The sequence below is a fragment of the Branchiostoma floridae genome, chromosome 4 (genome assembly GCF_000003815.2).
Source record: "Branchiostoma floridae strain S238N-H82 chromosome 4, Bfl_VNyyK, whole genome shotgun sequence".
NCBI classification, from domain to species: domain Eukaryota; kingdom Metazoa; phylum Chordata; class Leptocardii; order Amphioxiformes; family Branchiostomatidae; genus Branchiostoma; species Branchiostoma floridae.
In genome coordinates, this window is record NC_049982.1 from 15623230 (window position 1) to 15646302 (window position 23073).

The 23073-nt window shown below is 40.8% G+C and overlaps 4 protein-coding genes across 5 annotated transcripts in view; 2 read left to right on the plus strand and 2 right to left on the minus strand.

The window, feature by feature from the left end:
- LOC118414406 overlaps positions 1–1408 on the plus strand; it is a gene marked incomplete in the record, with an annotated part of 32167 nt that extends 30759 nt beyond the window's left edge. Inside the window, 1 exon segment of the mRNA XM_035818438.1 lies at positions 92–1408.
- Positions 1409–1986: 578 nt separating this feature from the next.
- LOC118414408 (regulator of microtubule dynamics protein 1-like) lies at positions 1987–3829 on the plus strand. Its single transcript, XM_035818440.1, has one exon. It carries the CDS (start codon positions 2457–2459, stop codon positions 3393–3395), a length of 939 nt encoding a protein of 312 aa, XP_035674333.1. The 5' UTR covers positions 1987–2456; the 3' UTR covers positions 3396–3829.
- An 868-nt stretch (positions 3830–4697) lies between these two features.
- On the minus strand, positions 4698–17346 carry LOC118414407 (PWWP domain-containing protein 2A-like). The gene is given in 4 exon segments (XM_035818439.1): positions 4698–6969; positions 15430–16374; positions 16376–16993; positions 17133–17346. Coding segments are annotated over 4 exon segments (1716 nt in total). The 5' UTR covers positions 17282–17346; the 3' UTR covers positions 4698–6965.
- Positions 17347–18664: 1318 nt separating this feature from the next.
- On the minus strand, positions 18665–21522 carry LOC118414398 (sepiapterin reductase-like). 2 transcript variants are annotated; one of them, XM_035818426.1, is made up of 3 exons: positions 20683–21522; positions 19804–19908; positions 18665–19262 (listed from the first exon to the last, which is right to left on the minus strand). In XM_035818426.1, the coding sequence occupies exons 1-3, from the start codon at positions 21352–21354 to the stop codon at positions 19236–19238; spliced, it is 804 nt and encodes a 267-aa protein (XP_035674319.1). In that variant the 5' UTR covers positions 21355–21522; the 3' UTR covers positions 18665–19235. The 2 variants fall into 2 exon arrangements, with proteins under 2 accessions (XP_035674319.1, XP_035674318.1); XM_035818425.1 differs by having other exon boundaries at positions 18665–19908.
- Positions 21523–23073: the final 1551 nt, after the last annotated feature.

Consider the following 23073-nt stretch of genomic DNA (forward strand, 5'->3'; position numbering starts at 1 on the left):
TTTACAATTTTTATTTTTATTTCGCCCTCTCGCTCCATATTTTTTATTAAAAAAAATCCGTGAACCAAGAAATTAAATTGGTGTGGCCTTATCTGACATTTGACAGAACTTGTTGTCCTACTTCTGACCATTCTGACAAACATGATGGGCACTAAGTCACACATTCCAATGCAGAGAAAATAAAAATCTGATTAAACTATGCTATGATATTAAACAAAAAGCTAACATAAGCTATGTCGAAGGCCAAGAAACATGAATGTTCTATGCAGCAGTCACCTGCTGTTGTACGATTATTGTATTCTTGAAAGGTCAAAAACTTCTCACATGTTGACTTTTTTGGTGCCTATTCATTACCTGCCACAAATATGCTGGGCAGTCTTTTGAAGTCTGTTCTGTGTGACACTGTTGTTGCTTTCTCATTTTGGATTCAAAATCCTTAAGATATATGTAATGTTTTTGTGTTACATATTTGAAATTTTCAAAAAGTTTGAAGTTTTGGTTCCAATTTGTACATGTGTGTATTAAGATTATTTTTGTTTGACATTTTATGTGTTTATAATGAATAGGAATGAGTAAACAAATTACTGGTATACAGGAGCATTATTGTATGTATTTCAGGACATTGAGTGAAGTTTATAATCAGGTGACATAGATGTAAAGAAAGAAAGACTTACTCAGTGCTTTCCTGCTACACCTCAAGTGACTGTGCCACCATGATTGTATAGATAGGAATCAATATCTTTCAAATTATGCTGCTAGCAAAGATTTATCTTACAACTACGGAAGCAAATTTTGGAAGACTCAGACAGGTGAAAAATAAATGTGCACATTTCGATTTACTGTATACTGAATCTTTATACCGTGTAACTAGAGTGTACGAACTATTTCTGGGAGCAAACAACTGACTTCCACCACTGCCAAAGAATTTGTACATTTAATGTTCTAAGTTGTATACAGCACACACTTACTCTGGATAGATCTGCTAGCCTGGCTGTCTGCTCAGGGTCACATCTGTTCTACTTACACCACCGCAGACATAAGTATAAACCTAAGTAGGATCAGATATATTTTAAGAAAGGTAAATGTGGTTAATAGACCAAAGTTCTAATGGCACTTTTGTACTCTGTGACAATTTTCCTCACAAATGTAATGGCAGATTGAACAATATATGCTGCAAATGTTGTTCTTTTTCTACTGAAGTGTGTTGTAAACTGTGACTGCTGCTATTTGTGTCTCAATTGTTAGAATTACATTATTTTGTTCCTATCCTCAAAGATCTTTCTTACTTTATGTGACTGAGGGTGTGAAATACAAGTGAATAACTAGAATAAAGGCATAGAAGCAGTGTTAGCTGCTAGGATGTCGTTACACTTGTACTTGAAAAAGAAGAATATTGTTTTGCATATGACCTCACAGTCTCTTGTACTTTGTTTCAAAGCATAACTCTTATATCTATCATCACATTTAATCAGTTCTTACCAGCAGTGAGGTACAGATCTGGCAGAACTTATCAAGGATAAGTCTGGGATAAGTGTATGCTGTTTTCTCAGGCCAACATGGCAACTGAATGCATCATCATCCAACCAGCACCTGGCTGTCAGTCCCTGTCTTACCTCCAAGCAGATATGTGGTGTGGGCTCCTTTATGTAGTATAGTATAATATTTGCACCAGCATATGGAAAATTTTATGAGTATCATATTTTTAATACATCTAAAAGTATAAAGTTCAAATGTCTGACTTAGCTCTTTAACAATTAGATGGATCAATGGAGACTCTTCCATATGAATCAAGGTGTTTTTTTTAACCTCCTTGATCAGATAACGTTATAACATATTTATATGACAGTATAATAAAGGAAAGATTGGAAATGCCATCTTAATTTTTTTAGGACGTCCTGCCGATGTCTGCCTCTTCCAGTCTTGGCCCTGTGGGTATTTCAAATGATTCCCGGAGTAGTAGGCGTGCCAAACGCCGGTGTGAGATTCACTAGTGGTAGGAGATCTACAGGTCAGATAGGTCATATGGAGGTCACTTGAATCTTTAATGTTGCACTTGAGTAGCTATGCTCACAATATTATTGTTCTTCGCTGAAATCTGGGCCTAGGAAGTTACTACAGGCGTCAAACCAGGGAGTTACGTCTGGAGACTTTGGACAGGGCAAAAAGAGAAGTAACCATACCTGCGCCGCTCCGAGGAAGAGCGAAACTGAGTTGCAAATTATAAAGGTGGGAGGGGGGCATACTCTGTTTGCCCCAAACAGCAAAATTACACTAGCAAGGAGGACGAAGAACATGAGTTGAAATCAACGTTTGTTAACCAGTGAATTTGTCTTCGATGACCAGTTGATTTGAACAGTAGGCTTACTACTCGAAACGATTTGCCGGAAATTATACAGTACAGTAGTGAAGAAGAGACACCTGTTGACCTGAAGAGTGAATAGCAGTGGAAGAAGACGATGTCGGCCTTCTGTCATTCCGTCTTACGACTCTCTAACTTCATAACCCGATCTAGAATAGCAGTAAAAAGGCTCAAGTTTGTCTCGAGGCCCTTGCTACCGGCGTGCCCACCGGCAGTTAGGAAGCTGCCGATGATCTGCGCTGCTGGGGTCCTGCCAGTAGTCCATGCATGGTGGGGTCAGTCATCTACAAGTACCCCTGCCCCTGAAGAAGGGACCACTGCAGAGGTGACAGACCCCGTACAGCAGGCCATTGTCCAGGCAGATGAGCTGTACAGCTTAGGGGACACCGTGGAGCTGTACCAGTTCCTAATACAGCACAAAGACTCTGATGATGCTGGCATACTGTGGAGGCTGGCACGGGCTACCAGAGACTATGCACACCTATCAACATGCAAGCCAGAGGACAGAAAAACTCTGACATATCAAGCATTGCAGTTTGCTGAGCAAGCTCTTCACATCAATCCGAAAGATTTTGCTTGTCATAAGTGGTATGCTATCTGCATAAGTGATGTTGGAGACTATGAGGGAACAAAAGCAAAAATTGCAAATGCATACGTCATCAGGGATCACTTCAAGGAAGCCATTGCACTGAACCCTGAGGATGCCACATCCGTCCACCTGTTAGGTCTGTGGTGCTTCACAATGGCAGAAATGCCTTGGTATCAGGCAAAGATAGCTTCAGTGATCTTTGCAACGCCACCGACATCCACCTACGATGAGGCACTGGGATATTTTCTTCAAGCTGAAAGTGTTGATCCCGGTTTCTACAGCATGAACCTGTTGATGCTTGGGAAGACTTACATGCGTTTGGGGAACACCTCGGCTGCCATGCTGTGGCTAGAAAAGGTTCAAACCTGCCCCTCAAAGTGCGAAGAGGATACTCAGGCCAAGCTGGAAGCAGAACAGCTACTGAAGACCTTGGGTGCAGCAAGCTAATGACCCACAGATCTGCCCAGCTTACTAATAATGCTAGTACATGATGAATGTATTGGCAAGTTTTAGTTAGCAGTGGTGCTGCTACACTGAAGAGTGAAAGCCATCTTGCCATCCTAGATGTTCTTCTGAGCTTCCTGATCTTAACACAGACATGTGCAAGTTTCAACAAGAGTAGCCAAGTTTCTGGACCATGTTGTATCCTGCAGATGAATTCCCACATTCATCTTGTTTTCCCGCTCTCCCTATAGTATTTATTTATCCATGTAGTGAGTACATATCTGTCATGACTAGGAAAAGAACACCCTTTACAAGGACTGTTACTACTAACTTCAAATATTATTCCTGACTGAGCTTTCACTGATGAAGTCTCTGAGCCAGTCTAGAGTTGTGAGATGTGTAACAACCTGAATACAGTTGCAATCCTGCTTTCTTCATCTCCTGGTGTCATTTTTATTTTTGAAGACACTGACAACACCATAACCATGTAATCACATGTAACGTAGGTACATGTTGCAAAGTATACTAGTATAGTGTGGTACATACGAGGGGCGTTCAATAAGTAATAACTCTAACCCACTTTCAGTTGTCTGATCTAAATGAAATTTTGCATGTGTAATAATTCATATCTCTTTAGTTAATGTTTCAAAAAAGAGCTCTGAACTAATTGTGGTTTCTGATTTACTGGTGTTTGAACTGAGTTAGGTGTGAAATGGACCAGGTGTGAAATGGAACCAGTTGAGCGTCGCGCAGTGATCCGGTTTTTGTATTTGAAAGGACGCACACCAAAGGAGACTTTTGATGAAATGAAAGAAACTTATGATGATGATGCCCCATCATATGACCTTGTAAAACGCTGGCATCCTGAATTCAAACATGACCAGAAGTCTGTGGAAACAGCTCCCAGACCTGGTCGTCCCTCTTCTGCCATTGATGAGGCATCTGTTGGAGGACCAACCTGGGGTGTCCTACAAAAACGGTGTCCAGAGCTGCATCAAACGATGGGAGAAATGCATAACTCTGGGTGGTTCCTATGAAGAGAAAGACTAATAACTGTGCCAAGTTTCATTAATCTCCTGCTATGGGAAATGAGTCAGAGTTATTACTAATTGAACGCCCCTCGTATACAATATATTTTGGGACCCCATTAATTGTAGTTATACACTAAAATCTAACGTAGTGAGAGGGCCCTTAGGAAGGGCTTTTACTGGAAAAAAATATGGGGGCATTGTGAGTTAGCAGAGTAAGTGTAGCCTTGAATATCCCTTTCCCTACTGAGGACAGTTAAGAAACCAGTACAAAGTCTTATTTCTATAACTGGTTTATTTGTTATCTAACATTCTATACAGTAAATGCACCAATGGCAGGCCCACAGCTGCAAGTTTGTCCATTGCAGGCAGCAAGTTTCACAAACATTCATCTGTTGATCATCAACATTCAGGACTTTACAGATTGCCACCACTGTTGTCTATAAAATCTACAATATACAAGAGAAAGTCTGTACTACCTTAAGGATTGTTTGAAAGTAAACTAGGCAGGAGTTTCAACCTTTCAGATTTCCTGCTCAAAACGCTAAAAAAAGAAAAATATCATCTTATTTGCAGCCGACCTAATTTGACCTTCTGTCCTTTAATTGTCACTGATTTGTCTAGTACATATTCATGGAAATTACATTTTCATGTGCAGTCTGTATTTTTCTGTAGCAATGTGATGTTTCAGATTGACATTTAAGATAAACCTTAAGACTTAATTTGACGGGAAAAAGTTTGAGAATCTGATGGGTTGAAATCCTGCCCAGTACAGCTTCAACAATCAAATGTCTCTGTACAGTATACATATCTGAAGCATGTGCTGATACAAACACTAAACATCAGTTAGTGGTAGTACATTTGTATGAGATACTTTCATCAATTCAAATCCAGAAACAGCTGCAGATGAGGGAAAATCTTTCTCACTTCAACATGAAGCTATCAGATACATGTACATGTATAACATGGCACAACTGATACAGCTTTCATTGGCCATACCTTCAAATTGTTAGCCCCCCCCCCCCAGGTTTACACTGACAAGTGCATGAGTTCACTGCCTTCTACAGACACCATAAGGTGTTATTAACCATTTATACACATATATACATAGTGTGGCCTCTTGGGCAGTCATGACCATTTGGCAATCTTACATTAAGGCACTGTCAAGTCCCAGGCACGAGACTTGAACAGCCAGAGCTCCACTGAACTATTCCACTCTTTTCCATATATCTAACAAATGTCTTCCTAAAATAAAAAATATTCTCGCTTTCATGTTTCCCTCAACCAACAGACCCAATATAAATTCCAAGGTCATCATCTACTGGTGCAACATCATGGAACTTACATGAAAATAAAACACACCGATGGAGAAAGTGTGTGATCCAGCTACAAGCAAACTCCAGAGTCTGGCATCTTTTTGAGTGACAAGACTATTCCTGAAATCATAACATGTATACAGCCTCAGCTTGTTAGATTTGTGTAAACAAAGCTGCCCCTTTTCAGGGATCTGACTATCATTGCCATCATTCTAGGGATGCATTATTAATACTGTTAAGATTAAAATGTTTTGAGTTAAAATAACATAAGTTTCTTCCTAATGACAAGTTACAACTTACATGCCAAGCACATGTGAAACAAATTTACCAGTCTTAACCTATGTATACATTAATTTGCACTAGCCATAATCAACATTTCTGTTTAAAAATTCCACTTTGTGCCTTTTTGTAGCCTTTTGAGTGCAAAAAATAAGCAAAAGATGAAATACAGCCTTCTCCAAGGTGCCTTAACCTGTAACCAGTAGAAATTAGGTACCAAAAGGCTTCCTTGGCAGGGAAAAGGTTAATGCATGATAAATACTTCCCTGCAGCTTATAGGAATGTGGACTACACATATAAAAGAGTATTCACTATTTCACAGAAACATTGCATAATGATATCAATAGCCTATAGTGACCTTTTTCATATAGAAATCCTTTCCTGTTTTACATAGTCCATTACAGAAAAAGATTGCGGCCATATGCAGCCAACTTGGTCAGCCTCTACAATGCTTCTTTCCACAGGACAAAATGTTGATGCTAAAAATGCTTCCTTAGTTAGAAACATACACTTGCATTTACATGTATGACTTCTGTTGGTAATCAAAGGAAGATGCTCTCTTCTTTTCAAAACCTCACTTAAAATGGCTTGTGCTATGACAATAAAACTACCTAAGTCTGCATGAAAAATTGTTTTTTATAATGCTGACTTGCCAGATCACAGCTTTTTGCACAGCCTCCATAACAGAATACACCAGAAGTCCTTTTCTGTCCTACATAGCCAGGCAAATAAAGCTTGTTACTGTCACTGCCTTCCTATCAGCATTTCTATTTTCTTCTGACACTTGATTCATTCCTGTTCAGAACTTAGTCACTCATGCTATTATCCAAGTGCCATAATTCAAGAGACATGATCCACATCAAAAGATTGTTTCCTCTTCTAACCCTCCTGTACCACAAAAGGGAGAGGGGGTACTTCTTCCTACTCCATCTTAGCTGGCCAGAGGGCAGTCAACTGTAAAACAAATAAATATACAACGTTAGTGAGTGAGAGGGATCTCTCTAAATCATCATCAAATTACCATTTCCCTCCAACAACACCTGATGATCCTGATAGTGGAATTACATAATAGTGAAATAATTCAAACATTGTTTGTTAACATATAATTGTGGTCTATTAACGGTTAAACAGACCCAATTGGTCCCGGGTTTGACACTCGCCATGCCTCACAGTTGTGCCCTTGGGAAAGGCACTTTGAACCCCTTTCTGATGGTGGAGTGACACCCACTGAGGCTTCTGGTACAAAGTATATATATGGAAAAATATGGATCTGGTGTGCAAGTGTGCTATCACATTTGTCACAAAGAGCCTTGCACTGTTCATTCAGTAAGAACTACATGTAAGTTATGTGTATCTGATACACTGCCACAAGGTACAATATACCAGTTGGAACTGGTAAGTGCAAGCTTCATTTGGAGTTGACAGGTTTTGGCCAGCACAAACACACCCTTCAGCAAGAATTGTAACAGGATCTTCTATATGCTTCAGGCATCAAGGCTCTTCTTGGCACTAATGGGTTACTTCATCCCCTCCCATACCAGCAGCATATTTATCACCAAAGCATGTACAGGTAGAATAGATCCAAAGCCTCAACAATGTGATTCAACAAAGCACCTGCAGAACAGAAGACCATCCCCTGCTGCTACATTTGTCTATCAATCCTTGAAACACACAATTTCCCCATACCTATCTATCCTAATACATTTGTATTGAAGACAGAACGAGTTTGCTGGCCAGAGTTGACAATATGTACATTGTAGTGTGAAAAGCATGCTACAAATGTACACCGGGAATATTTATGTTTATGGAACATACATATGGAATAAACCTGGCGTATTCTGTATTACACAATTGCAAGGTATCAGCCCAACTGCGGGTTTCAGCTGGGGGGCAATCTGACCTGTGGGAGGGCTGGGGCCGAGGGCGAGGCAGAATACACCACGTTCATTTTTGTCATACCCTCACCGAAAATGAACTCTCATACTCCAAGGAAAAAAACAGGACTTAAGAAAATTTGCTGCCTTTGGAAAAAAAAACAATTCCAATGTCTGAATCTGGTATTTAAATTTTTGAAGGCAGCGCAAACATTTGAGTTAAGCGGCAAAATGCATGTTTGAGTTATTCAATGGAAGCCTGTGTGATAACCACAGTTATCACGCAGTCTGGAATACCCGCATCGAACATTATCACAGCCCAGGTATGACATAAATACATGCACTGCACAGGAGGCCGTCTGACAGTACCTGTGCATGTTTACTGTGAATTACCCCAGAGGCTCTCAGCCAGGTTTCCAGTCTTTGATATTCCAAGTCAGCCGTACTTGATTGAGAGGCGATGCCCACATGACAAGAATACTGCCTAAGGAATAAACCTTGTGTATGGAACTTGTAAGGATGTGAATTATTCACCAAATTAACAGCTGCAGGATGAAATAGTTTTTGTTGTGAATTAACTGTGATGTGATAATCTAGTAATCTCCCTGTGGTTTGGTTATCACAGAAAACAAGGGTGATGCCTGGTTAACTCAAAACTCTTTGTCTACTTCAACCTCCATCATTCTACAACTTGCAACATATATCCCACAAACAATTTTTTCCTCGCTTCACCAACTTGAGTGTTAAATGAATGCAGCCAGCTAAAACATGAAAGAGGAACTTCAGAGGGTTTGACAATACCTTACACCACCACCACAGCACACATATACAAACTTGCTATAACATTAATCTGTCAGTGATTAAAGAGAAAAACAACCCTGACAAGGAGATACCTTACCTCTCTAACTCAGATTTGTATACATGTCATGAATCATATCTGACAAGGGAACAGCTCAAGGGCCAGAGGAGAAAGGTTGTAAGCAGAGTGAAGAGGCAGATGGCCTGACACAACACACAGGGGTGACCTTGCCTGTCAGTTCAAGATGACCTTCAGAGAATTACAAACTAAGCTTCTTACCGGGGGCTGTAGCTTTTTCAAATGTAGTCACAACTGGCGGCCATGTTCATCAAGAATTATGCCCCCACCAGCTGGCCTCAACAATGATGTTTGAGTGTTTGTGCCAATAAAGAATATGTTTATTATTCAGTTGGTTAACAGGAAAATCAAACAGTTATGACAGGCCCTGGCCTGAGAAAGATTAAAATGCAGATGATAAAATTTCAAACAATTCTAAACAACCACGGACAGACAGTTACTCAGTTTATTCAAACATAACCAAAGGCTGTGGCTGACCTGGATGTCTGATACAATAGTCATAATTGAACTGTAGAGGCAAACACCAATCTTTCATTTATCTACAATTTAGGATTCAAAAAGTGCAGTACATTGTGTAAGCCTGACTAAAATTGCGCTCCATGTCAATGTCATAGTCGGAAATGAGAATAGCTGTCAGAAAACCATGTTCCCCGCGTATCACGTATCTGCTTGAAGATTACTGCTGAGGTTCAGTTGGCTTTCTGCCCAGGCTGTGTTGATGCAAGGTTTGCTGGTTGCCCTGGTGATGACAAGACATTTGGATGGTGTCTAATTAGTGTCATGATTGTGAATGCAGCTGCATATACAGGCAGTGCTGAACTCTTGTATCCTGCCTTTGTGAAAGTGGCACCTTCCTTTTCTCCACAGAAAATAGACATGGTTTAGGAACAGAAAAATACATCAATAGAAAACCCTCAATTACAGCCTACATGCTGTGGAGGAGATGCTGCCAGTACCATGTTTGAACAAGGTTAAAATATAACCTCCTTGGTTTGCAGAGAACTATAATCTTATCTTTGTAATGAAAATAAGCACACTCCCATTCACATTGGATGCTCATATATCAGACAAAGTATGCCATCTAGTTTGTGGGCCGTATCCCCCAAACCCAACACCTCCCTTGTGTGCTGAGTGCATACATGTACATTGACAAGAGGACATGCTACCTCTCTTGTCTATGCCATTACTGGCAGGGAGCACTCTCAACTGAGGGCATCCGACATGTCACGTGGATGCCACTCCTGGCTGCTGCCTAGGTTGAAGCCTTAATAAAAATGCCACTCACTCCCAACAGGGATGAATACAGACTAAATGCACTGCAAGTGTGTCTCAAGAGAAAGATTGACATTCTAAAGAGGTCAGTGCATTGCAAAAGACCACACCAGGAAAGGGTGTTGTCTAAAAGACTCTTATCTGAATTTTTACGCTAAAAATCTGAGATCATGCAAAATCAATTTAAAACATAGATTTAGTGGCAATCAACATGCATCCTGTACATCTTTGTGGTGACATGCATCAAATCCAACATTTAACAATCATAATCTTAGAACTTGAAAAAAAAACATGATTAATAAGCATGTTATTTTGTTGGAGTGTCTAAAATGTTTATGTGAAGAATAGAATGTATGTTGGCATTTCTTGTGTCCAACGTATATTGGCACCTCGGCTCCCTCGACCCCCTCTCCTCTATTTGTATGCAAGATGGCCTTTCCTTTCAATAGCCCCACATAACAACACTGTCCCAGATGGAATAGCATGGAGACAAACACAGTGCTGTTACAGTATTTCTTTCACGAGGGTGCAGCTTTACAACAGCTCCAATTACAGACCAAAAACCCTTTCTCCAAAAGATGCAGCTGTAACATGGAACAACCTGTCGCCTGATAAATGAAATAGCAAAATACCTTAAATTGAAATTTGACTTGTATTTTGGTAAATCTCAAACTTAAATATATATATATATATATATATATATATATATATATATACGTAGATACACAAAATCAACCAATTTGGCCGTTAAAAAGTGTGTCAATTTTCAAGCTACATGTACTACAACAAAGCTAAATATCAGCCCAACCCTGAATTTACCTCATTCTACCGTAGGCATTATAACTTTGCTCATAATGCAAGGAGAGCTCTGTGAAGTAAATTTGGGTAATTGTACAGGTTCCTGGAAAAGTTAACCTTCATCCAGAAGCATTAATTCAGCGTTTCACCAGGGCACTCTCTGTGCTCACAAATTTCTATGATGATTGGGACCGCACTCCTATTATCTGGGAGGATTAAGCTGCATTTGTGGCCAAGACCTGATTACTACGCCATTTTCTCCAATTTCTCTGACACAAACAGCTAGTGGTAATTACCTTGCCCCTGAGAGCTGGTTTGCTTAATAAAATACTGCCAATGCACAGACACCAAATAACAGACAGTGTTTTTTTATCATAGCTGTGAGGTTCAGGATTTTTTCAAGACAGTTGCAGCTACCCAGCTACACCAGATAACAATGGATTGTTCAAAATGAAAATACAGACCTGGGGAAAGCAGCACTGATTCAGTTTTATTAGTCTGGAATAATCAAGAACTGCAGTTACTGATGCATGATAGGGAAAAAACAAGTCAATCAGAGAGCTACAGAGAGGGATGGGTCGTGGATAGGGGTGGGTATCGGTACAGAAAATCTAGGTCCAGGTACGATCCAGGTCCAGATCCGGACCTGAACCTGTACCTAATTATCTGTGAAAACTTGTGAACGGACGATGCTCAAAACAATGGTCCATTTCGCTACAAAGGATTCTGTTCGGTGGAGTATCCAACATCCACTGGCATTTTAAAACCTTATCTTCATCATGTAAACAACACTAACTGCCTCTGTTTTAGACCAAGTTTGACTGTAGAAACTTGGTAAAAATGACTATCAACTCTCCTCTACCTTGTTATTTTTTTGGACCTGTAAATGTAAGCCCCAAAACATGTCAACTGCTGGTATCATCTGTTCATTTTTTTATCTGTCAAAAATCCAGTCCACTGATTTTTTCAGGTTTGGTTTTCCTTGACCAGTCCAAAAAGAAAAAAAAAACGTTTTGAACCTGTAATTGAAAAAAATGGTATATATCAAATAACATTTTCAAAAATGTCTAAGTCAGTATCATGTATTCGGCTACCTTAATACAACAACTACCCAGTAAGCATTCTGCAATTGTGACAACGACAGACATTAAATGTGTACATAAGTTGAAGGCACAGGAAGCTGTCTCCAACTCTTGTTGACTTCCTCTGCCTATATAGTATAAGGAATGGGAGGATAATGTTGAACATTGTAAAAAGTGTTGTGTACATTGAAAGTACATGATATCATCTATGAAATCATGTCACCAGATAAATGAAACTATTCATCAACAGGCAGGTGTATAGAATGGTGAATGTATGCTTGCATTTGTCAACAATTCAGTTCTTTACCACCTTAACTACATTTTGTACCTGTAGTACGGTACTCAAATAAACATTTATGATATGGGCATTATGAATACTTGATTATGCTATGTTTATGCCTAACAAGTTGTATCTGCATAATCAGCTGCCATATTAACATTATACCTGTTTTGTTTGTCAATGTATATTTGCTCCAATGTGCAAAGTGAAGACTGTATTTCCATTAGTATAACTTAGGCAATGCTGTTGTAAGGTGCGGTTATACTTATAGAGACTGTCCAGGGCATCAGCTACTTAACATGGTATACAGGTCTGCAAATTGAGAAATCGTACCAGCCTGTTTATCTATAGGATACCGCAATCTGTGGCATCATCACATGGATGTCCTTGGGGCCGTTCTGTCCAGGTTTTGCAGGGGTTTGCGTAAATACAGAGTCTGCCAAAATGGGTGGTTATATGCATCTTTTACAAATAAACAACCCCCTCACATGGGTATCACTTATCCTTCCACCTATCCTCTTATTCAATCTTATGCAAGTTACTTAACGTGTAATATATAAGTGTCCTTTGTCTTGTAAACAATGATAAGATAGGTCTACTAGTACTATATATACTCCCACTGAGGCCCAGATGAGGTTGTCCAGCACAGAGTAAAAACGTCTAACTCTAAGCTAATGTTTGTCACTACTGGTTTTAGAGTTGTGAATTTCGCTGTTCTTCTTCAGACATTCTATCACAAAAGTCATATAAAGACAGCAATCGTGTGATGAAAGAGAAAGATCTGAATGCATGTTCATGTTGTCCTTGAATATAATATTATAATACTATAGCACCACTTGCTGCCAGCTCATGGGGTGCAAAATGCAGCAATAAATGTTTTTATTGGGGGCATTCTACCCTCCAGCATTACTTGTAAATAGCTGGGCATCTGAGGCACTTCTACACAGGAAAATGTTAATTTTGAAGCTAAAAAAAATGCTTGGAATGAAGTGGCACAGCAACCATCAGTGTGACTACTTCTGTCATCAATGTGTGACACAACCTTATGTTTGCTTGCCTGGGTACCATCCGATTTCTAAGGGGCTTCTTGCACTCCCTGATTTTTAATTAGGGCAGCGAGTGCAAGGAGTGAGCCAAGGACCCACAGTATAAATCTGATGGTACCCAGGTTACAGTATATGTTTGCAGCTGTGGGATTTAAATACAACACTGTGATTCCTGTTTATACTAATCTCCAAGCAGATCCTATGGTGCCATAAGATAATATCAAAGCTGGCCAAGGAGTATTGCCGGCCAAAGGGAGTCAAATGGGCACCTACGGTGGGTTTGAAACTATATTACGCCACTGTGGATCTGCTTGGAGATTAGTTTATACCTTCTCCGACTGAAGTTCTCCCTACAATGGAACTATCAATATGTAGTAATGTACTATGGTAGTTATTAGTACATGTGTGACAGTGATACACATGTACACCAACAGCAAGGACTCATCTAAAGTCCTTGATTGTAAGGGTTTAAAATTCAGACTGAATTCCTTAGTTCTTTCAAGGCCGTTATATGATTATTTCATATAACGTCCTTGGTTATTTTCATCCAGAACATGACAACTTGCAAAAAGTGGAACAGGGGACCGGACAGTCACAATTTGATAATTTCCACCAAATTTTGCACTGAATCATTGTGAATGCAAACAACATGCCCATAGCCAGGATTTTGGTTGGGGGGGTTCTTTTTAGTATTTGTGGGACAAAGGTGTGTGCTGCCTAGGGGGGTCCAGGGGCATGCTCCCCCGGAAAAATTGAAATCTTGACCCTCTGAAATGCCATTTCCTGCATTTTGACGGGCAAAATTCGCTGGCTATTAAAGTTTAATGAATTTTCTATTAAAATTCACAAGGCTTTTGGCATAAGTCTTTGAGGCTGACTCCCCCGACATATTTTCACCATGTCCAACACCGAAGTCACGAAGCATCGCAATGGAGGTCCGGGGAAATTTTGAAATCTGGACTCTCTGAAAAGCCATCTACTGCACAATTTTGCTGATATCTCACTAAGATTGAATGAAATGTCTATAAGTGAAAAATGCAAATCAGCCATGACTTTAAAAAAAAATCTTGGACATGAAAAAGTGGACCTTCCAGCGTGAAAAAGCAGACCTTTGAGCGTGTGTGTGGGGGGGTTCTTCCGAATCCCCTCTGGCTACAGGCATGAACAATGCCATGGATGTTTAAACTTTTGCAACAAGTCCAGCATTTACCAGTTCTTCCCCTTGTTTGTGGGACTTCTGTTCTGTGTCTAGTTCTGAAGGCTGTAGACAGTACTTCCTCTTGTTCTGAAATTCAGACAAAGCTGATGGGGAAGTCAGGGATTGAGCTACATCATACATGTAGTTTTACACTGCATACACACACACACTGAGATAGTGATAACAACAGAACTAAGCCAGGAATTTGACTTTGGGGACTGTTGGGGTAGGGCAGACATATCTGACAATACATCATTACATGCTACATACATATGCATGTACAGATGTACTGTTACACTAGTGATGCCCTTGTCTGTATTTGTTGGGAGTACCAGTGGTGAAGTCACATCCACAGGACAAGGTAAACTGGGATGAACTCTGTCCTACAAAGCCATAAGCTTTGAAACCTACACAATAGCCATAGTTGTGTACGTGTGCTTGAAAGACAATCTGTTCATGCAAGTTATTATGCTATTTTTCATTTCATGGCAAGCACTGCCCATTGCGCTAAACAACAATAATTTCAAATTGACGCCCTTCCCTGTATAAACAATTTCTGATTAGAAACAGAGTTTGGCAAATGTGTTACAACTTTTTGACATACAGTTTTTCCCCTGGGTATAGCTTCATGCAGAGCTTTCTTTAAACAAAAGGGAGAAGCATTATTACTTCTGCATATATGCAGATCCAATTTGCATCTTGCAAGTGTAAATTGGACTGTGCATGTGCAGACTATAGATGAGCTCAACCATGCTGGGGAAAAATGTTAAGAGGGATGAAAATCAATGAACATCATTTCATTGTACAATCAAGACAACTATTAATTTTCATTCAGGGGACATTTCACAAAAATGTGTACCAATCACTAAACTTTACATAAAGAGGATACACAATTTCATATCAACTTATTTTAATGAGTTAAATGCTACAATGTCACAACTTAGCAAAAACAATGGTTACCTACAGAATGAAGCAAAGAATACCTACCAATGAGAGTTTGTCTCAAACTGTGTGTACAAGGCTCGCAACTCAGATGTCTGCTTCTGACATGCTTCACTTGCAATTTTGACTGCCCTCCGGTATGGCCCTCTTTTTTTCTTATTGAACCGCTGCTTGAAGTCCTCCAGGTAGGGTGACAGTGTGGAACATGCAATGTGCGAGGTGGTCGAGGATGCGAACCACTCTACATGTGCATCTTGCCGCACGATCTCGCCATTCTCTGCCCTACTCACAGTGATGGACATAACGCGTCCTGGCCACCATGGGAACCCATGGATCTTCCCCCACACTATGTCCCCCAAGCAAACTGTCCGCCCTTGTGCTGTCATCGTTTTTGTGACGTTCTTGGTGTGAAGATGAACCTTAAGGGGTGGCACTATCTTTGGACCATTCCTGCTCTCTGTGTCCTCTGGCTCAGCAGCAAAGTCATAACTGTTGGAAGGGGCAGATGTCTCAGACCATGCATCTGAAGACTGTGAGCTGGCAGTACGCACGCTGTTGATTGATGCTGTGTCCAGTGATTGAGTCCATTGAGAATTAAAATTCTTCAGCACGACAGACAGACCACCTTTCTTCTTCTTCTTCTCCTTGTCCCTCTTACTCTTTCCACCGTTGTAGTTTGCAGTGTCCGAATGGGGGCCATTTGCATAAGCACCACCCACAGAGGCCTGTCGGCCATGTTGCCCACCACTGTCTGTTGCAGGCCTGTCTCCTGAAGCGACACTGTTTCTGTCCAAACTGCCCATGGTGGAGGTTAGGGGGGGAGTCTGCGCAGTAGTTCCATGGGGGATGATGGCTGCTCGCTTCAGTCGGAAGCCAGGGCGACCGTTTGCGGTGCCCTGTATCATGCGATGCTGGGTGGACATGTTCAGAGGTCCTGTGGCCTTGCCCTGAGCTCTTTCTTTCGCCTTTTTCAGCACTTCTTTGCCTTGTCACGTTCTGACTTACTGAGTCTGTGGACCTGTGTCCATGGGCAGTGTTATCATACCTGTACGTGCTGGTCACTTTGGGCGGAATCTTCAAAACTTTCCCCTTCCCCTGCGGGGTGGCATAGGAGATTTTGATCAGAGGACTGGTCTTCACCCCTCTTGTCTCAAAATCATTCTGTTTTTTCAACTTCTTAGCAGTTTTCCTGGCTGCTGGGGAAATGTCCTTCCTCTTTCTGCTGTTCTCCAGCTTTGCCAGCTTGGCTCTCTGTGTGTTCTGGGCAGTTTTGGATGTCACCACCTTGGAGGAGTCCTCATCTTTCACACACTCTTTGCACTTTGAACACAAAATCTGTCGTGGTCTCAATTTGATGTTACTTCTCTCTATGATATTTCTATTGCTAGAAATGTTCCTCCGAGTAGACCTAGCTTTCAGGATTCTTCTGGGTGGAGGCGAGGGAATGTTCTGACCGTAGCTGGCTCGAAAACTTAGCGTGCTGAGCTCTGGAGCTTTGGCTCCTTCCTTGCTGCCATCTTGCGGGTCTCTGTTCTCTCCCCCGCACGTTTCCACGATCGCAGCGCCACTCACCCGCAGTCTAGCGTCCGCGACTCCATACGGCAGGTCCCTGGAAGCAACAGACAAAGCCTGCGTGATTATTTAGAACATGCGTGCAAAATTTGTGAACAAAAAAGTTTGATGCGAGAGTCATGTCAGCTTATTTGCATACCAAATATGCGGCTGAAAATCCCGTATTTCTCACTCACCTTTTCGAAGAATCCAGTAAAACCCCCCTAAACACTTTGTCCCCATGCCTCAAGGTCACAACAACAAGGTCATCGAGAGCCTCCTCGATCGTGGCGGGGATTTCTGCGCCCCTTTTCAGCCCGTTCTCCGAGGCTTTGGGGTCCGCCATATTTGCTTCTCCTCCCTTTGCTTTCGCGGAAGGCGCAGCGAGGTGTCCAAGTGCGCATGCGCCGACATCTGCAGCCACATTTTTGTAACAACAGTCCCCAATGCAATATAATGGTCTGTATTGCTACATTTTCTCCCGAGCAAATCTTAAAATAAGCAAAAATTCCGACATTCTTTCATAGGAAGATATAATTCGTGCATCCCTTATCAAAGTTTAGAGTTATCCATTGCATTGTCTCACATATTTGATCCACAATCAATGCTCACCGCACCTGCCCAAGGCCTGGAAATCCCAATTCATGAAACCATGAACATTTCCACAGTATCTTACAGATTTATACATTTGGAATTTTCTTGGGGACACAACATTTTACACCATCCATCCATTATGTCCTTAGCTTCAAATGTAAATTATTGTTTTGCGACTTTAAATTTAAGTGTCACGATTGATATTAAACCATTACCTGCTAACCGACTACAATCCGAAATGTAGAATGTTGACAATTTGATGCATTGGGAATATTTTCTTGGACATATTTCCCACTATCCATACTTTATGTCATTAGCTTCCAAGGCAAATTAATGTTATGCCATTTGTGTCACCATTGATATTACCTGCTGACCCATCAAAATCAGGAATGTGGAATGTTGACATCTAACGTTACTGAAAATATTTTTGGGGGGTGCAATTTGTTCAACCTGCAATCTACACTAATGAGCATGACTATAGCATCACTTATGATGATTTGATTTGCATAAATTGTGTAGCGTTAATTTTGGTTGTTACCTTCTGTATTCATGCAAACCTGCATGTTATAACCTATTTAGGCTATAGGATGGAGGAAGAAAGTCATGTCCATCCGTGAAACCAGCAAGCCCGGATGATGATGAGGCTATAACCTTATTCAGTAGCCTGGTTACCATCCGGATAGTAGTTCGCTCCTATGTTCGCTTCTGCTATCCGTCTGGAGACTTGCGCATTCAGACCGTTTGGTGGTGACGACAGTTGATGAGCGAATCAAGGAATGGGTTCTAGAGCACTCGTTCGATGACAACGGGCCGTGCCCACATGCGCTAGGGGACGTGGGGCTTTTTCGGTGTTGGAACACCGGTTCGAACGATCACTTGAACCCATTCCATAATTCGAGCATATGTGGGGACCAATCAGAGCCTGCGTCCAAAATTTGGACGATTCCAGACGTTAAGATGGTCCGCGTTCCCAGACAGAAACACAGACAAGCGGCTGTATATAGTGTATAATGAATGTCAGAGCTAGAAGCGACTGTATATAGTACATAATGAACGTCGGAGCGAACTACTTTCCGGATGGTACCCAGGCTACTTATTCAGTGTTTTCAGAACACAAATACACAACTTCTTGATATACATGTATTCTGACTTTATTTCATGTACAAAAATATTTGACAAAAGAAATCCTATTATATTGTCAGATTGCCCTGAGATACATTGTGTCATGTATACCAATCACCTTCACCTAATAATAACATAAAGATTTGTAAAACCTGAGTGACTGTTAAGTTCATTTGCAGCCATCAGTGAACAGAATCCAGCCAAACCTAACCTACTCTCCAAGCAGAGGTCAGGCTGTTTTTTTATGTTTTATCAGGCTTTCTTTTTGTATCATTTCGTGGTCAAATAAAAAAGCCTAAAAACATGTCAAAAACAGCCTGAGTCTAACCTCTGCTTGCAGAGAAATCTAACCAACCCTTGCATAGAAAATTCTTACAGTACGTCCAATCCAGTTTTGTAAAGACCCGTTGAACACCACTGTTGAAAGAAATTCCATGTAGTGCAGTGAAGTGGTAAATGTTACCTAAGCTATCTCCAAGCTATGAAAAAACACTAATATCTAACATTAACTTGAAAGTTCATCTGTGTTGGTAGAAGTCATTCTTAAACTATTTCAACTTTAATATCCAACGAAAAAATTGGACTCAAAGAAATTTTTGACTGAACAGCACCAGTCTTTGCCAAGGAATGAACAATCCACTGCTGCCATGACGTCACGTTATGCAGATAAAACACGTGACTCAGTGAGCAGTGGATCATAAGTTGCAGGACGGAGACGGTGGACGCCATATACTTCCTGCAACTTAGGAGCCACTGCTCACTGAGTCACGTGTTGTATCTGCATAACGTGACATGTCCTTGACAAAGACTGGTGCTGTTGAATTTTTTCAAATTTCGGTGAGTTCAATTTTTGTGTTGTATCTTACAGTTAAACTAAATTTAGTTCAAAAATATATAATGTTTATATATATATTTTCTTTCACAGAACTCATATGTTTGGTGTGAACAAGTGAAGTATAACAGTTCAAAGTATGGCTATCATCTGTCAGCCCAATTGTGCATGAGCATAATCTTGTCAGTTAAATACAACTTCATGGTGTGGATATATTCATGATTCATCACATTGGCAGTACAGTGCATTGTATGTCTTCAGCTCTCATGAAAGTTCACAATTTCTCCACTTTTAAAGAGATCTTCTTTCAAAAGTTGCACCAGTTTTCTAGCTGACACATCAGGATCTATCAGCTGGTTGTCATCTCGTAGTCTTCTGATCTCCTCTCTGACTTCAGCATCAGCTGCCTCCACCATTACTGTAGTCTGGAAAAGTATAAGTGAAAAAGTTATGTAAGAACCAAGGAGGTCTCTGATTTTATTCCCCAAGTAGATATTGCGGTGTTTTAATCTCCTTGGTAAGAACTAAAACACTGAAACGAAAGCACGTCAATTGAATAAGTGGTATGGAGGTGAAGGACACACAGTGCCCCCCCCCTCCACAAGGAAACTGTGTCTCCTTCACCTGAAGACTATCAATGTGATAATGGCTTCCTGTAAAGTTTGTCCCTGCTCACACTACGCCTTGCATCAGGATTCACCCTGGCACAGCAGTGATCCTGATTTATAAACCCTGGTATAAATTTACCTACTGAATCCTTCTGGAGGCAGAATCTGAGCAAGATAACTGATTGAGAATAATCCCATACCTGGGAGAATATAGATTATTGAAGCTTACTATGGACTTCTCTCCAAGCAGAGGTTAGGTTCTGGCTGTTTTTTGACATTTTTTGTCATTTTTATCTGGCTTTTTTATTTTGTATTCTGTCTTAATGTCTCGCAATCTAACAAGACATCAGGAAATATTACAAAATAGAAAGCCTGATAAAAACAACTAAAAAACGCTAAAGAACAATCGGAGCCTTATAAACCACCTCTGCTTGGAGAGTAACAGTAAAATGGGGTGCTTGATTGTATGGTACTCCTTTCGATATCCCCCTGCTGCCTCCCTGCAAGTTTCTGAAATATCTCTATCATGGTCATATTGTTACATCTGGGCAGAAGAATATCTAAGGCACACAAAAATCTTGGGCATGGCACCTTAAGTTCCGTTTCCAGTGGTCCTGGGTTGTAACTAAGAATTCGAAGATGGGGTTCTTCTTGTGCCATGACCCTAAACATCATTTCCCTTGCCGCTTTGCCCGCACAGTACAGGGAATGACATTTCATGGGCCTGTGCGCCTCGTCACATGTCACATTCACTATTGTACAAGTCAAATTCCCCGGTCTCACAAACTCAAGAAACTTCGCCGTTAACGAGACCGCAGAAGCCACGTTCAAGTTGAAGTACGAGTCCAGTTCTTGCGGATCTCCATGTTCCCAAGTTCTCCGACTAACATTCCCAACACTTCCCGCGTTATTCACTAACAGAGCGTGATCATAGTCCGTTGGATCGACCTGAAACCTCAGACAGGCAAATATACTCCCGGTAACCGAACACTTGGATAGATCTCCGAAGAGTGTTGTGATTTGAATGTGTGGCGACATCGCCTTGGACAGCTTTTCTGTATCCCGCAGTGACTCCGAGTTTCGTCCTAGCACCACGATGTGAGAACCCCGAGCGACTTCTTCAGCTAAAGCAACGGCCACACTTCTTCCGAACCCTCTGCTACCTCCAGTTACCACGCATAAGGACTTTCTTTTAGAGAAAGGGTGCGTCCACCCCTCCCCACCCTCCGCCATTTTTACAGCTGACAGCGTGGGAACATCCATGGCGACGGTCACGAGAATATCGCACTGGAAAATTTTGATTTCAATACAGAAATAGATTTACGGGTAAAAGAAGGCTATACCGTTACTTTGCGAAGACTTAACCATTACCACAGGGATTAAGATAATAAAAAAAGATTTTCTATCGCCAACATCTATGAAAAAATTATACAACAAAACATGTCCCCTATAAGTAACGTGGTGCGGTCTATATGTGAAAGGTTAGGCAGTTTGTTTACTACCGTGACTGACAAGCATGAGTGAACGTCTATCTTTGTGAGAATAAAATCAATACACTTATCAAGCATTAAGGTCTGACGTGAGGTCCAAGCAGGTAAAAGAGTCAAATGAACAATCAACTTTTCATGGACATAATTATTTTCAGAAACTTCTTTTGCGGGAATTTGCCGACCGACGTTGTTCAAGGAATACAAACAACTCTTGTATTGTAAGCTCTCTCGTCACAGATAGTTGACCAGCTTAAACCCGTTATTACCTCCATGAAATGTCATGGAATGGAGGTTATATTTTCTGTTATGTGTCTCTGTCTGTGTAGATGATTACTCAAGAACGGCTGGATGGATTGGTTTCATACTTGTTGTGTTGGTGGGGTGTGATAAAAGCTCGAATCAATGAGATTTTGGGAGCCGTATCTGTCGTTATAATCGATGTAACGTTAATAATATCAGAAATCACCCCTATATTTGAGATATATTGGTACAGGCATCGTGCTTTATGTGTTTGTTAATGGGCTTAGCTCCAAGCAGATGGTGAGGTGACAGCTGTTAGCAGACGGGGTTGGCGCCAAGTATTCATCTTACAGTTGGTGTAGGGCTGTCAGAGGAAAGTGTGCATCTCGTTTTTGTACCGTGTGAACAGATGATGTTATGACATATTGGTGGAAAATCAAATCACCATCTGACTAAAGTTGGCCACATCCCTTCTTCTTTCTGAGTTTCCCAACTTCCTCCCACCACACCGCTCTGAGGCACATAGTCGAACCTCAATAATGCTGACAACCTTAGACATTTTAAATGCCAAACATCAAGCTTAAGGAACACCACGCTACCATATGCCGTCGACCTCTTAAACGCACATTACACAATTAAGTGTCACATTTTGATAATTACTAATCAGATGGACATCCTCTGTGTCATTAAATAAATACACCACTACTTTCCCATAACATTTATATTATATAACCATTAACTCTCAAATACAACCGACTATAAACATACATACCATCCACAAAAAAGTAATAAATATTTCATGGAGGTATGAGGTCCCCGAACTCTAGTTAAACGTTAGGACAGTTATTCATTACAAGCGTATTCATTAGAATACGGAGAGACTACGACTTATATATACTAGTAATTCATCGTGGACATAAATTACGAATTACGTGTGACAATATTATTAGGCCTATTAGACATGTTTGACTGGAAACGTAACCGACTAGACCGGTTCTTTGTCCCTAAATGTTGTTCTGTGTCAAAGGTATGTAACGTTAACTTATTGTTTTAATCGTAGTTTACTGGATATAAGTGCAAAGATGATAAAATCAATTCTCTCAAGTGATCCAGTACTGTTTTATCTAGATCTTCAACTGTAGCTATGAACATTATTTCAGTTTTTATTTGCTTCTTTTTCAAGATAACGTCACGAAAGGGCTATAGCGCTGGCCATGGTGGAAATGTATTGGGGGAGTGTCGGCGTTGCCTG